Raw genomic sequence first — 13,297 nt, 5'->3', positions numbered from 1 at the left:
GGTTCTACTCTTGTACACATGGGAGGAGAGCAGACACACGGTGAGACTGCTCACTGGTGTGTGCACACAACATGCTCTCAGTCACACACACACTCACGTGTCTTCACGTACACAGCCACACACACGCAGTGCCGGGGAGGAGCATTAAGGCTATTTTGGGATATGCACTGTTCTCTGCACATGATTTTATAGCGTGGAGCACGTATCACATATGCCTAGGAGTACCGGAAAGAACAGCACTGAAGGGGTTAATGTAGAACACATATAGGCAAATATTGTCAACTATTTTATTCAAATGTTTGGAACTTAAACACAAAATCATCATTAAGTTTTCACAAAATGAGGCATCTGTCGTTTGAAAGGGAAAAAAATATTTCAGAAATATGTTTACAGAAATGTGAAAATATTAGGCATGGAGACAGATGTGAACACACTCAGTCACTTGTCGTGTCTGTCAGTCTTCCTCCGAGCCGAAGATCTTACTGTACTCGCTCAGCATGAGCTCGGCTATCTGGTTCTGGTACACCATGTGCACTGCCATGTTCCCCGTCTCCTTTTCAGCCCTCAGGAGGGTGGGTCCAAACACAATCCCTAAGCTCTGTGTGGACATGAGGTTCTTGGACGCTTTGGCCACTATCCTGGGGAGAGACAGAGAGAGGGAGGGGAAAAAGAAAAAGATTCCATTGGAGTTAGAATAAAATGGTGGCTACTTTTGAATTACAACGTTCTGGGTTCTTGAATTCTCCTCCTTAAACTTCAGCTTATAAGAAGCAAAATAAGGGCAGTGATCGGCTTTGGCAAAATATAGAATGCAGCACAACCAAAAAATTTCCAGCTTCCAGAAAAGTGACTCCAACATGATTTAATCTTCTGCTCCTTATGCTTTACTGTATGGAAATAGAACCTATGACTTTGGGGGGAGGATTCTGTCCCCATAGTACTTGACCACTGCAGGTGCTCAACAAACATGTGTGCAATGAATGAATGAAGAAATTAGCAAAAATGACTGTGCAGAGTTAACAAGATTCAGCCTTTGAAGTGATTATAGTCAGTGGAGCAAACTGGGGAGACTGGCATCAAATATATAAGAAGCCAAACACTAGAAAATAGAACAATATATGCATAATTAATGATGGAAGGAAGACACAGGACTGAAAAAAAATTGAAAAAAATTTAAGTTTTTAGTAAGTAGTGGGAGTAAAGTATTCCTGACAAATGCTCATTGGAATATGTTTTATGGGGAGGGTAGGTTCTGTGACATTTCGGGGTATAACAAAAGTCCAAGTGTCCCCAACCATTGTACTCAGTTTAGCTCACATCTCAATAACGTGCAGAAGCCTATAGCACTTGCACAAGAAGAAGAGTCCCACTGGAATCAAAGTAACATCTGCTTGTGTGAGGACTGCGTGGAGAGCCGGAATACCAATGAAACGTTAGGATGTGGTTTTATTAATGGTTACACCTTGTCTGCTTCAGCACGGGACTCTTAAAAAGAAATAAAGCACCATCCTATACATTGAGACCTTAAAATTTAAAAAAAAAAGTCATGCTTATTCTCACAATTGAAGCCTCCTTGGTTTTCTATTAAGATTAGGGAAAGTGAGGTTTTAGTGATGTCAAGGACATAGTGAGAGGGTATGGAAGGACAGGGTGCTAAGAAACGCTAAGCTCTGGGTTCCTCCAGATACCCTGACCTGAGGGAAACAGGAGCGTAGAGACTAAAGTGAGGCAAAGGAACTCTTCGTTGCAAGGCGATGGGGTCTCCGGGCTCAGAGCCCATGGGAACACTGCAGCACTGGCTTGGCTTTGGAGGACCCTGTTTGGCCCACCCAGCCCCGCCCAGCGGACTCAGGAAGAAGGAAGATGGGCCCTACCTATACCCCTTCACAAACCCAGTTCTCTGAGGTATCATTTCTGAGACCAAGAGGCCAGGCCTCCTCCCTCCCGAAAGAGACCTACCGAGAAGGGCCAAAGCCATCTACTTGTGACTCCCCACAGCACAAGTTCATGGTCAGCAAGATGTCGTTGACTTGATCACTATCAGTAGTAATTAAGTATTATTCTAAGCATTTTATCGTCTCATTTAATTCTCATATCAGTCCCATAAGGTAGCATCTATAATTAAGCCCTTGTCACAGATGAGAAGACTGAGGCCGAGAGAGTGAAGTGCTCGAGGTCACACAGAGCTGAGGCTCAAACCCAGGCAGGGGGGTTGCAGTGCCCACGGAACCCGCCCGGGGCGGGGGGTTGTTAGGACTCTTTCGCTTAAGAACTTGACTGACTTTTACCCCCGTCCTCCACGTGTTTATCAGATTCTTCCCTAAGAGGGTCTGGATTTTTATCCTTCACTGTGGCATTGTGATGGACAGCCCAGTTACAATGGATTTATTGCGGGGAAAATGATGCTTCAACTTGGACTAAATATTCAAGGAATTCTGCCTCCCATTTTCACTTTTCTTCTTTAAATGGAAAGCATTTGTACCTGTGAGTACTGTTGGCATGACTACGTTTCTGGAAGGGATTCTCATATTTTAAAGTATCAGTGAGTTATCAGAGACTTCAAGTTTAGAGTTTTCTTTGGAATGCAAGAAACTGTGCAACTTCGCTCTACATTTACCAAAAATCTGTAGAATGATTTTGAAACATTCTAACCTGGAGTCGGGGCAAATGGAGAGGAGCTTTGGTTCTCTTTAAAACACCTATTTACCTTGGCTTAAAGTCTCTCTTGAGCCTTTCCCAGACATCTTTGTTATAAAAATCTCTTGTAAGATTCACTGTAAAGGAAAGTAGCTTTTCTCTTTCAGTTTTAAAGACTTTTTTTTGTGATACTAACCCCTTCATTGACTCTGCCCCAGTGATAATTAAAACATTTGTTAAACAATATGGAGAGAGATAACATAACTGGTCAGCTCAGTCAGTACCTATTAGGTAAAAGTTGCTTTAAAAACATTACCCATCGGAGCAAAGGTCTAAGTTGGTAAGATTTACCTAGCAGAGAACAGGGCTCAGAGGTCGTGGGGGATGAAGAAGGTGAAATGAAAAGGAAGAGACTCTTGAAAGTATGAAGGTGAATGTCTGATACGGGGTCAACAGGGTGGAAGAAACACATTAGGACCTGGAGGCCAGGAGACTGAAAGGGGAAAGTGACAACATAAGGACAGGTTGAGGATGGACAACTTATTTTCCTATTTCATAATGGCTGTGATTCCAGCCGACAGCAAGAACAGTGAGATCTGCGGTGGCAGAGAGCCAGAGCTTCATCAAACTCACAAAGGTGAGGCTAGAAATCAAGGGACGCTCAAGAGCTGATTACTAGAGGGGACAGCTGGGGCTGTCAGGGGTGACAGAGGTAGAAGCAAGAAGAGGTCTATGGTACCTGGAGGGATTGGGGGGACGGAAGGGGAACCTGGGCTCTCTAGGGCACACCAGGAAGATGCAACCAGAGGGACTCAAGCCTTGAAGGGAGAAAAAGGAGGCTGAAATGGGACTACGCTAATCTTTAGTTTTCCCAGAGTTCCTGATATTTTTCTGCTTAGCAAAGGAACTGGTCTGAGAATCCAGAGCAGGGCTAAATCTAGAGGAGGAACTAAGACTGGGTTTAAATAGAACAAAGAGAGGCAGCTAGCGCAGCCTGTCAGAGCCCTGCTCAGGGACAGTTTTCTCTCTCGGCCGGTGGATCATGGGAGAGGACTCCTGTAATGAATTTCCACCAGCTCATCAGTTTCCTAAGTTTCCTGTGGCACGTGTTCCCTTTGTGCTCTTCTGCATGTGGAAATGTGGAACATTCCTTCTATCTCAACCTGAGTCCTCTGTGTCCATTTTTAATTAAAGCAGTTTTAACCCACGAGTGCTTTAATCTTGTTACAAGTTGATTTTACCCAATAACATATAGTTTTGTATCTTTGTTATATTTGCATTAATGCAGGATACATTTTCTTAACAGCTTGGGATTTCTCCCTAAGTTGGGAAAATTAAGGTCCTTGCAATAACTCTTGGAAAAATCAAATGTAATTAAGGGAGAATGTTAAGAAAATGTGGATGTGTGTTATACAGAATACATGCTGTCTTGCCTACTCACTGGTACAAAATGTGTGCTTGCACTTGTGTGTATTTCAATGGCAAATTATGTTCTGAATATCAACCAACCACTAGTTGGTATAATGAAAATCAATCAACCTTTAGGTTAGAAAAGATGCTGAGGGTCAAGACTATTTTGGGGTCAAAGTCACCAACTATCGAACTGTATGATTCATGTAGATAGGCAAATAATTCTCATATAAACCTTTAAATTAGATTAAATTCCTTTGTCAGAGAGAGTGAGGATAGACCTTTCTAGCAAAGAAGGCCCCCAAACTGGGGATGGCTGGAAAATGTGTTCATGCCGTTACAGACTTCACTATTCAAATGTGAATTTACCTACTCTCTACCTCAATAAACTCTTAAGAAGTTAAGTGGTTGATTGAGGACCATGTAAGTCGTCAACCACAATTTCAAAATATAACTAGGATACTGTCCCACAACATTATTTAAATCTCAATTTTTTTTTTTACCTCAAATCAATGACTGTCATAATTTCCACTCTCACTGTGGAGATTAACTGGGCATTGCAAGTACCATTGTTCCTGAAAGCTTCAACTAGTAAAACATATGGAGAGGAGAAATACAGGCTATTGAAAGAAATAAAACCTTGCATGGAAAAAATGCAGTCCAATATCAAAGATGGAAAACTCTCAAAAACTGTAAGTTGTGCTTCCACTAGCTTACAATGCAGTTGAGTTGTGTTATTGGAGGGGAGGATCTGATTCAGAAACCAAGTACATTTTTGCTAGGGGTTTGGCAGTGCTTCTAGGACAGCTTTCACTAAAGTGAGTTCTGCAAAACACCATTTCTGTGACATATTTCACAAAAATAGCATTCTGGAGTGAGATACGTTTTGGAGAAAGTTATAAGACATTTTTTTCCTCTTTGGAAATTTACAATGCACAATAACAAGATAGAGGCTCTGACAAGTCCTGCAGGGGGGGGGGGAATCCCTGTTCACCTTTGTGTAACTCACATGTGCCGTAACTTACTTGAATGTCATGGATCCCCTTTCCTAAGTGACAATGAGGTGCATATGTTAGGAAACGTTGCTCTAGTGTGCTTTGCTAAGAGTCTGCTAACTAAATCTGAAAATGTTATGGATTTTTCCTTGCTATGCCACCCAGGCTTCAGAACTCCATAGCAGCTAATTCAAAGGGGTCAGAGTGTGGTCATTTCTGGCAGGTTCCATCCCTCGGGTAAGGCTAAGATTTCATCCAGCCTTAAACTCCATGACAGTATTGTAAATTCTGAGCTACAATTTAACCTGTTTTCAGCAAAAGAAATGAAAGAAACTCCCTTTCTTAGACAAAACAAGGGCCAAAAGGCAGAAGACCACATCTGAATGAGAAAGGTGAGAGCAGAGACGTGATTGAGAGGTTACCGCACAGTGAATGGATGGGTGGGTACGAAGGTGCAGAAACATTTAGACCTTAGATCAACATTTGGAAATTCTTCCACATGTTTGTTTACTCACCATTAGTTTACTCCCAAGAAATCCTTGTAGCAAAGGTACCTGATTCAAAGCAACATGAAGAGCTCAAAGTTTAGTGCCCCGGAATGCTTGACTAACAGGAAAAAGAGCCCAAACTGCAACTCTTTTGAAAATGGCTATTTGTTCATACTGCCTAGTTTAAAATAGCCTGACAAAAATAATTATGATTTCATGAATTTGTCCACAAAATAGCACTTGATGTATATTCATTGTAAAAGGAACTCTTATACCGCTAAGTAAAATTCAAGTTTATAAAATCTTGAAGTGGGTAAGAATTCATTTTTCTGGCAAGAGATTAAAAAGGTGATATACAGCTTACAGCATAAAAAGGAGAAGAGATGCCAGAGCCACTTTCTGTCGGGCCCCAATGGAAAGAGCCATGATCCATCAATTTAAGATTATTTTAGAAACAATCTATAATCCAGGGCTACAGATGTTGGACCCCAGACAGAAAAATCTTCACAGCCTTATGCTGGGTGAGTTTTTCCAAAAAGTGAGCTGAATTGCTAACCCAAGGAAATTTCTTAGTTGCTTAAAATCACAAACAAATGATTTAAATTGAAAGAGAGCTTTACTATAAAACTCAAAATTAATGCTGAATTAAGAAAACCAAAGCATTTAGTAGTCGTCCAGCTCCCAACAGATATATGGATGCAAACTTCTTGTTAAAGTTTGTGCTTTGCTGTTACCATAGAGACTTGCAAAGGAAGTAGAAAGCCACATAATTGCCTGCAGGACGGGTCTGAAATTATTGGAGGTATATTAAAAGCGTTCCCTTCCCTATCTCTGGATTACCGTGATTTTCCGACACACATAACTTTAGGATGGCTTGACTCGAAAAGGGAAAGTGTGGTGGTAAATGTACTCTTGCCATCAGGTCACACCTGGCTTGCAAAATACAGCCCAGCCACTGTCTGTGAAATGTTAATTGTGACTTTGACCACTTCAGTCAGGAGAGGCTGTTAAAAATAGAATAAATTTTCAATGTGCTCAACTTATGTTTCCTATGTGCTATAACCACTTTGGGGGGGGATTCATGCTAACCATATGCTTGCCTCCTCTCAATCTGCACAAACTATACTGCTGTCTACACTGACACTTTTTTTTTTTTAAAGATTGGGAACTTAGCAGGAATTCCACTTTCTCCCCTCAAGTCACGGCTGTAGGTTAGAAAATTTTCAAATATTGCAAAAGCAGAAGAGCATTCACAAACGTTTTTGCATTTAACACTAATGCATTCCAAGGTGATCATTCACTGGTAATAGAGTCATTTTTTTTTATTTGCAAATTTACAAGTCAGTTGGTTTAAACTAATTATAAAGTCTTCAATTTTATACTTAAACATCATATTATTATAGATTTCCAAAGTAAGCAAAGAACCATCCTTCTAAATGGGAATTATTGTTATATTCTGATACCTTTGCTTTTAAATTCTCTTTAAAGCCATATGCATGGAATTCTTTCAAAGCACATTGTGGGAAGGGAACCCTATACAGCAGTTGCACATTCACGGCCAACATGGCCTTATTCTTTGCATTTATTGAACTCCCTCTTTGCATTGATTTCAGTGCAAAAGAATGGAACATTTTCAGTTATTCACTTATTTCATGTTTATACTGATTGGACATTATAGGGAGAGTCTAAAGTATCTTTAAAGCAATATTCAGAACAATAAGATAGGAGGACTGATAAAATTAAAAAAGTGAATAGCCCATCGGCTTCAAGATGACTTATTTCTGGTTGGAAAATGTATTCTATAAGGTGACAACAATCAGAGAAAATGGGATATCACAGCCATAGCCCTTATGTAGGAGCCCTTATATCAAAAAGGAGCACTAATTGTAGTTATTATTTGTTGAATATCTATTTTGTGCTAATCAATGTGCTTCAAATATATCATGATTTTCAAAGGCAGATTTAAAAAATCAGCTTTAATTTTTTTGTTCTGATTATAAAGTAGCACATTCTATTAGAGAGAATTTGAAAAGTTTAGAAAAGCATAATTTAAAAAAAACACCAGTAACCATCAATGTTAACTCAAGGTGACCATTATTTGTTGATAAAAACCTACTGCTCAACAGACCAGCTATTTCTCAACACTTGTTAGGTGTTGGACACTGTTCTGGATCTTGGGGACAGTCAATGAATGAAACAGACAAAGTCCCTGGCCATACTGCAGCTTACAATCCAGCGAGGGGACCAGAAAACAAACAATACACCACTCAGCACACAGTGTGACTTCCGGCACTGATGTACTTCAAGAAAAACTAAAAAGAGAAGTAGTGGGTCTTCCACTGACCCTGGGAGCCTTTAAAAATTCCTAATTGCCTAGACTCCACCCCCAGAGATTTTTCTTAACTTCAAATGGATGGACCCTGGCTGGCTGCAGATAAGGCAGCCCCCAGATAAGTCTAACTTACAGAGAGAGGAGGAAAGTAGCAGGCAAGGGGCTCAGAAGCTCTTTCTAAGGAAGAGACACTTGGACAGAGACCTGGTTACGTGCACACACCAGCGGAAGAACTCCAGGCAGGGAACAGTAGGTAGGGAACCCCAGCGGTGAGGCTGTGCTGGGTGGTTTTAGGCACAGAGAAGAGGCGAGTGTGGCTAAAGGCTGGGGAGTGAGGCAAGAAGGCAGGAGATGCTGTGAGGGGACTTATGGGCCTTGGTAAGGATTTAGGACTTAATTCTAACAGCGATGGGAATACGTTCTTGGGTGTTGAGCAGGAGAATGACACTGCCAGCATTTAATATAAAAGTATAAATATTTTATTTACATACATATTCAAGAAAAGACTTTCTATGTAATTCTGTATCCAGCACTTTTCAGTTCTATCATGAACAATTCCCATGTCGTACATACATAGTGTGTGTGTATATATATATATATATATATATATATATATTTTAATCATCTTATACGGGACAGAATGGATTGTACCCTGTGATTTCTTAGTATAAGTGAAGCTGATATATAAAAAATCTTTTCATGTACTCTTTCTCCACACTTTAGAGCACTTCTTTAGGCTGTGGTTTCTAAATAGGGGCAACCTCCTACCCCTGTTCCCTCCGTGGGGTGTTTGCAATGTCTGGAGGCAGTTTTGATTGTCATGACCGGGTGGGGTGGGGGAGCTGAGATGTTATCGCACCCAGTGGGCAGACGCAAAGGATGCTGCTAAACATTCTGCAGTGCACAGGGCAGCTCCCCCCAAACAAAGAATTTCTCTAGTCCCAAATGTCAGTAGTGCTGCTGCTGAGAAACCCTGCCTTACAAACAGTAGAAATGTAACAATTAGATCACTGGTTATGCAACTTTACATTCATGAGCATAATTTGGAAGCCATGCTGAAACACAAATTGCTGAACTTTACCTTCAGATTTCTGGCATACCAAGTCTGGGGAGAGACCAGAGGGTGTGCATTTGCCACAGGTTCCAAGGGGTGATACGACAGGTCTGGGGACCACACTCTGAGAACTCACACACAATCATTAAGTTTGGGCTTTTCTTTTCTTAAAATATGACAGCACGTGGGATACATAACATGACTCAATGCAGTCCTGTTAGTGTTATTATCATGCGGTATTATTCTTTTAAAAATAATTGCCAACTTGATAGGTGAAAAATGATCTGTTATTGTTTGGATTTAGGATTCTTTGAGTTTAGGAAATGGGGAAGAAATAAAAAAACAGCCACGTGGATTTTCTCTTCTGTGGATAGTTGTTCGTATCTCCTGCTTTTTTCCTACTGAGAGCATATCATTTTGTTTGTTTAATCCATTTAATTATTTTGTATATAACACAACTAATACATAGTCTTTAAAAAGTGCAATCTGATCAGGATTCTGTAGAATAAAAAGGTAAAATCCTCTCCTGTTTTCTAGTCAAACTCCTTCATGACTGTAATTAACAGATGGATGTTCCTGCTGGGTGTTTTCCTATCTATCTGTCCATCTACCTATCTTTATATTTATATCTTTTTTTTTAAAGAATGAGATAAAAAAGTACATAATATGCTATAATTTGCTTTTTTCCCTCTTAACTATATATCATGGGCATCTTTCCAAGTCAGTACATATAAAAATACCTCATCCTTTAAAAAAAGTTGTTACATTTCATAGTATGGCAATACCTTAATTTACTTAACCATTCCCTTGCTGGCAGGCTTTTAGGCTGCTTCTAAGTTTTTGCTATTACAGACAATGCTACAGTGAACATCCTTGTATATATAGATTCGTGAGTTTTTTAGGTATTAAGATGCATAATATTTCATTGCTTTTTTGTACTTATATTCTCCTAATTCTTTTGTTCTTAATTTTGTTTATTTAAATTTTTGTGTGCTCTTATCTAGCACTATTTCTTTTGGAATTTCTATCATTGTTTTTGTTATTAAAAAATTCATCCTTTTACATAAATTGGATAAATATTATTACTGTTTTTTCCTAGTTTTTAAAAATAATTTCATTTTCATATCCTCTAATTCATCTCAGTATATTTTACTGTAGGAAAATGTGATGGTAATCTCTATTTTTCCCCAAAAGCTGGTTGACTCCCCACAATAACATTTTGCCATTGATTTGCGATGCTACATTCTTCATACAGTTTCCTAGACTCACAGATACACACACCTGGTGTTTCCGGCTCTGCGGACGATATCCGTGGTATTCTGACCTAGTACTTTGCTGTTTAATCGTTGTAACTTTAGTACATATTAGGAATATATACTTTTTTTTTCAGATGTGAAGGAAAACTTGCAGATGATTTTCTTTTCAGACAGACAAAAGGAACCTGAGAGAGATCTAATAATTTGATCAAAGCCATGCAGTTCAGCAGCAGCAGCGCCTAGATGAAGATGCAGACCTTTGTTACTCTGGGGTAGAGATACTCTTTCCACGAATAACTAAGATTCAAGAACTCTGAATCTAAAATCAAGGGACTTCCTAATGGTGAGGCCTGAGGCCTGAGGAAGACTTGGAAGAGAAGTGAGTCAGAAAGTCAGCCAAAGTCTTGGGTGACATATTTTGATATTTTCATCACCTGCTTCACATCCAAGGATATATTTCTAGAGATGAGAGGATGCTGAAGTGGCAGAAAAACCAGATTAATACATATTGTTTTTCTCTCCAGATTCACACTGTGTTTTAAACTTCGGAAAGCGTTCACTTGTTCCTGTGAATGGAAATGCACCGTTGGTGAGACACACTGAGAACTTCGGCTGCGGTTTCCCTGAGATGTTTTCTCTTAAGCTTTAAAATGGTTTTAGCTATCCACATTTGACCATGTCAGCAGTTAAAGAAGTCTTAATTTTTATTCCCTGAGCTCTGCTGATCCAATAACCATGGATAATATCACCATCCTGGGGAGACATTGCCCTGGATTTAGGGGAGAAAGACTAGAAAATATATTACATGTTGGGAGTGTTTTTAGAAAGGAAAAAAAAAAAGACTGTTTATTATTCTCTACCTGGCATGTGTCCAATAAGGCAGTGAAAACACTAGTATGGGCTGCTAACATCTTATACGGAATACTGGGGGCTGTGCATGGATCAACATTAATTAGACCAAGCAGAATAAGGCACCTAATTATAAGACATAAGTGGAAAATTAGAACTTAAATATTTGACTTATGATGCTAGAGAAAACTAAAAGGCGTGCTATCGATATGCAAAGTCAGAACCCGCCCACATCACTCTCTCTCCTTCTTTTCCCTTTCCCACACAGGAGGAGAGGACAGCTATCTCACTTCCCTCTAAGGGTATCTACACCAACTCTTCAGCAGTTTTCTGGAAAACTGTCTCCTTGGTGAAAAGGTCCCAGAAAAGCTGAAAGAGAGTCAGTTGCAATTTGGGTATCAACATTCAATTGTCCACGCTTAATTTTACTTTCTGAGGAGAAATAAGTTTTAGATATTTTTACAGTGACCTGACTCTAAGAGAGAGGCTAAACCACTCGAAGGCTCCAAGGTACATGTGTCCGGCAAAGGGACAGACTCCTCAGAGAGAGGGGGCAGGGGCTGGAGGTGTTTGGTTTGGGGAGAAAAGAACAGTTAGGGAAGCTGTGATGACTGAGTGCAAAAAAGCCATGATACGGAAGAAAAAGTCTGCTTTCCTCCAGTAATTCCAGTTCCTGGAATTGGCCCAGAGACAAATTTCACCTCTGTATGAAGAATTAGAGTTGTGAAAATCGACTGCTTCAAAAGATTCATATTTATTATAGAAAACTTAGAAAATGCAGACGAGTCAAAATAGAAAATAAAGATTCCCTCATAATTCCACCACTTAGATATTACTACTATTAATATTTGGTATAGATTTTCCAGGGGTATACTGGAAAACTATAGGGAACATCTATCAGAGTAATTCAATACTCTGTGCGTAAAATGCCAGGAGTTCCCCGATAGGAGGCATTCAGAGACGTTCCAGATTCCTGTACTGGATGGCAAACTGAGTGACGTTTAACCTGTGGTTTGTTTGGGCTTCTGGATGAATGACAAAAGAACGGACGTTCTGGGGAAGTTAAACTAGCATTCAAGACGAGGCAGTATTAACGTATGATATCTGAGGTTTCTCCCCCACCCTTCCTTCTACCTCTTGCTTTTCTCCAAGATTCAGTCAGAAGCGTTTTGTCCTCAGTGCAGGGATGATTAACAGAAAAGCAAAGAAAGTTCTTTGGTGTTTTGCAAGCTAGGGCATTTAAATTACTAAGTTCTGGGCCTTTGAATTTTGAAAGCCAAAATGCCTTGGACTCAAGAGTTGCAGCGGTGGCCTAACCAGCAGACTGAAAGGTAGATGAAGAGCCAGGATACCCTGCGGCCAGACAAGAGAAAGGCTTTCTGGATTGGGAATGAAGTGTTAAAGAGAAGAAGCTGAGGCTTTGGTGAGGTCCCATGGAAGTGGCCCAGTCCGGAGCCGTTCCTATCCCCCTGCCCTGGCAATACAGGCTGCTGGAAGGTTTGAGGATTCTGAGCTCAGACAGACCTATATTCTCCTCCTTGGGAAAAATCTAGGGTTATAACAAAATCCCAGAGTTCCTCATGTGCAGTGTGTCAGCAATAGTTGTATAGAAATGACTGCACGGTTGCATAAGATAGCTTGACAGTGCCTGCCTGAACAGAGATTGAAACCTCGACCTGGGACTGGAAGTCAGGGATGATGACAACAAACTGGAAGGGAATGGACGCCAGCCAGGACAGGCGACAAAAGCCAGACACTTTTTCCCCTGCATATCTGCCTTAGTACCTTCCTCCAGTGGAACGTAAACCTCCTAAGGACCAGCACTTCATCTGTTTTTGTTTAGTGCTGTATTCCTAGACCAAGATTACGGTTTGGCTCATAGTACTAGGTGCTCAATAAATATTTACTGAATATTTGTACTGTATATGAATGCTTTCCCTGGCCCCCACCAAATGCTTAGGCCATACGTAGCCTTCCAGAACTCGACGTGACCCAGGAAAATGTCTAGAAGACACTCTGAATTGACTAAGTTTAAATCACTTAGAAGAATGGGCCTTGAAGGGGAAATTAGTTTTGATTTTGGCACAATAATGACATTTCTTGCCCACCTAAGCGTCATACCTACTCTGAGATGAGTTGAACATGAAGGCAGAGATAAAGAGAGATAATATTTCTTGAGAGCTAGTTAGGGGCCAGTAATTGTGCAGGGTGCCTTTCTTCCCTATGTATTATCGGACAATGAGTTTCTAGCATGTGCCCAGTTTGAACACAATTGA

At 40.3% G+C, this 13,297-nt stretch overlaps 1 protein-coding gene across 3 annotated transcripts in view; it reads right to left on the bottom strand.

The window, feature by feature from the left end:
* Window positions 1–273: 273 nt before the first annotated feature.
* The window catches only part of ARHGAP15 (Rho GTPase activating protein 15), a 575,316-nt gene continuing 562,292 nt past the window's right edge, over window positions 274–13,297 (bottom strand). For 2 of the 3 annotated variants that reach the window (XM_064484735.1, XM_010974707.3), the window contains one exon: window positions 274–638. In XM_064484735.1, the coding sequence (XP_064340805.1) occupies window positions 455–638 (184 nt within the window). In that variant the 3' untranslated portion in view covers window positions 274–454. The remainder of the gene's footprint in view (window positions 639–13,297) is intronic. The other variant, XM_064484738.1, reaches the window with a different exon arrangement.

Source organism: Camelus dromedarius, chromosome 4 (genome assembly GCF_036321535.1).
Source record: "Camelus dromedarius isolate mCamDro1 chromosome 4, mCamDro1.pat, whole genome shotgun sequence".
Classification (NCBI taxonomy): Eukaryota; Metazoa; Chordata; class Mammalia; order Artiodactyla; family Camelidae; genus Camelus; species Camelus dromedarius.
Note: the sequence above shows the minus strand (reverse complement) of the source record. Positions and strands in the feature narration are given on the sequence as shown.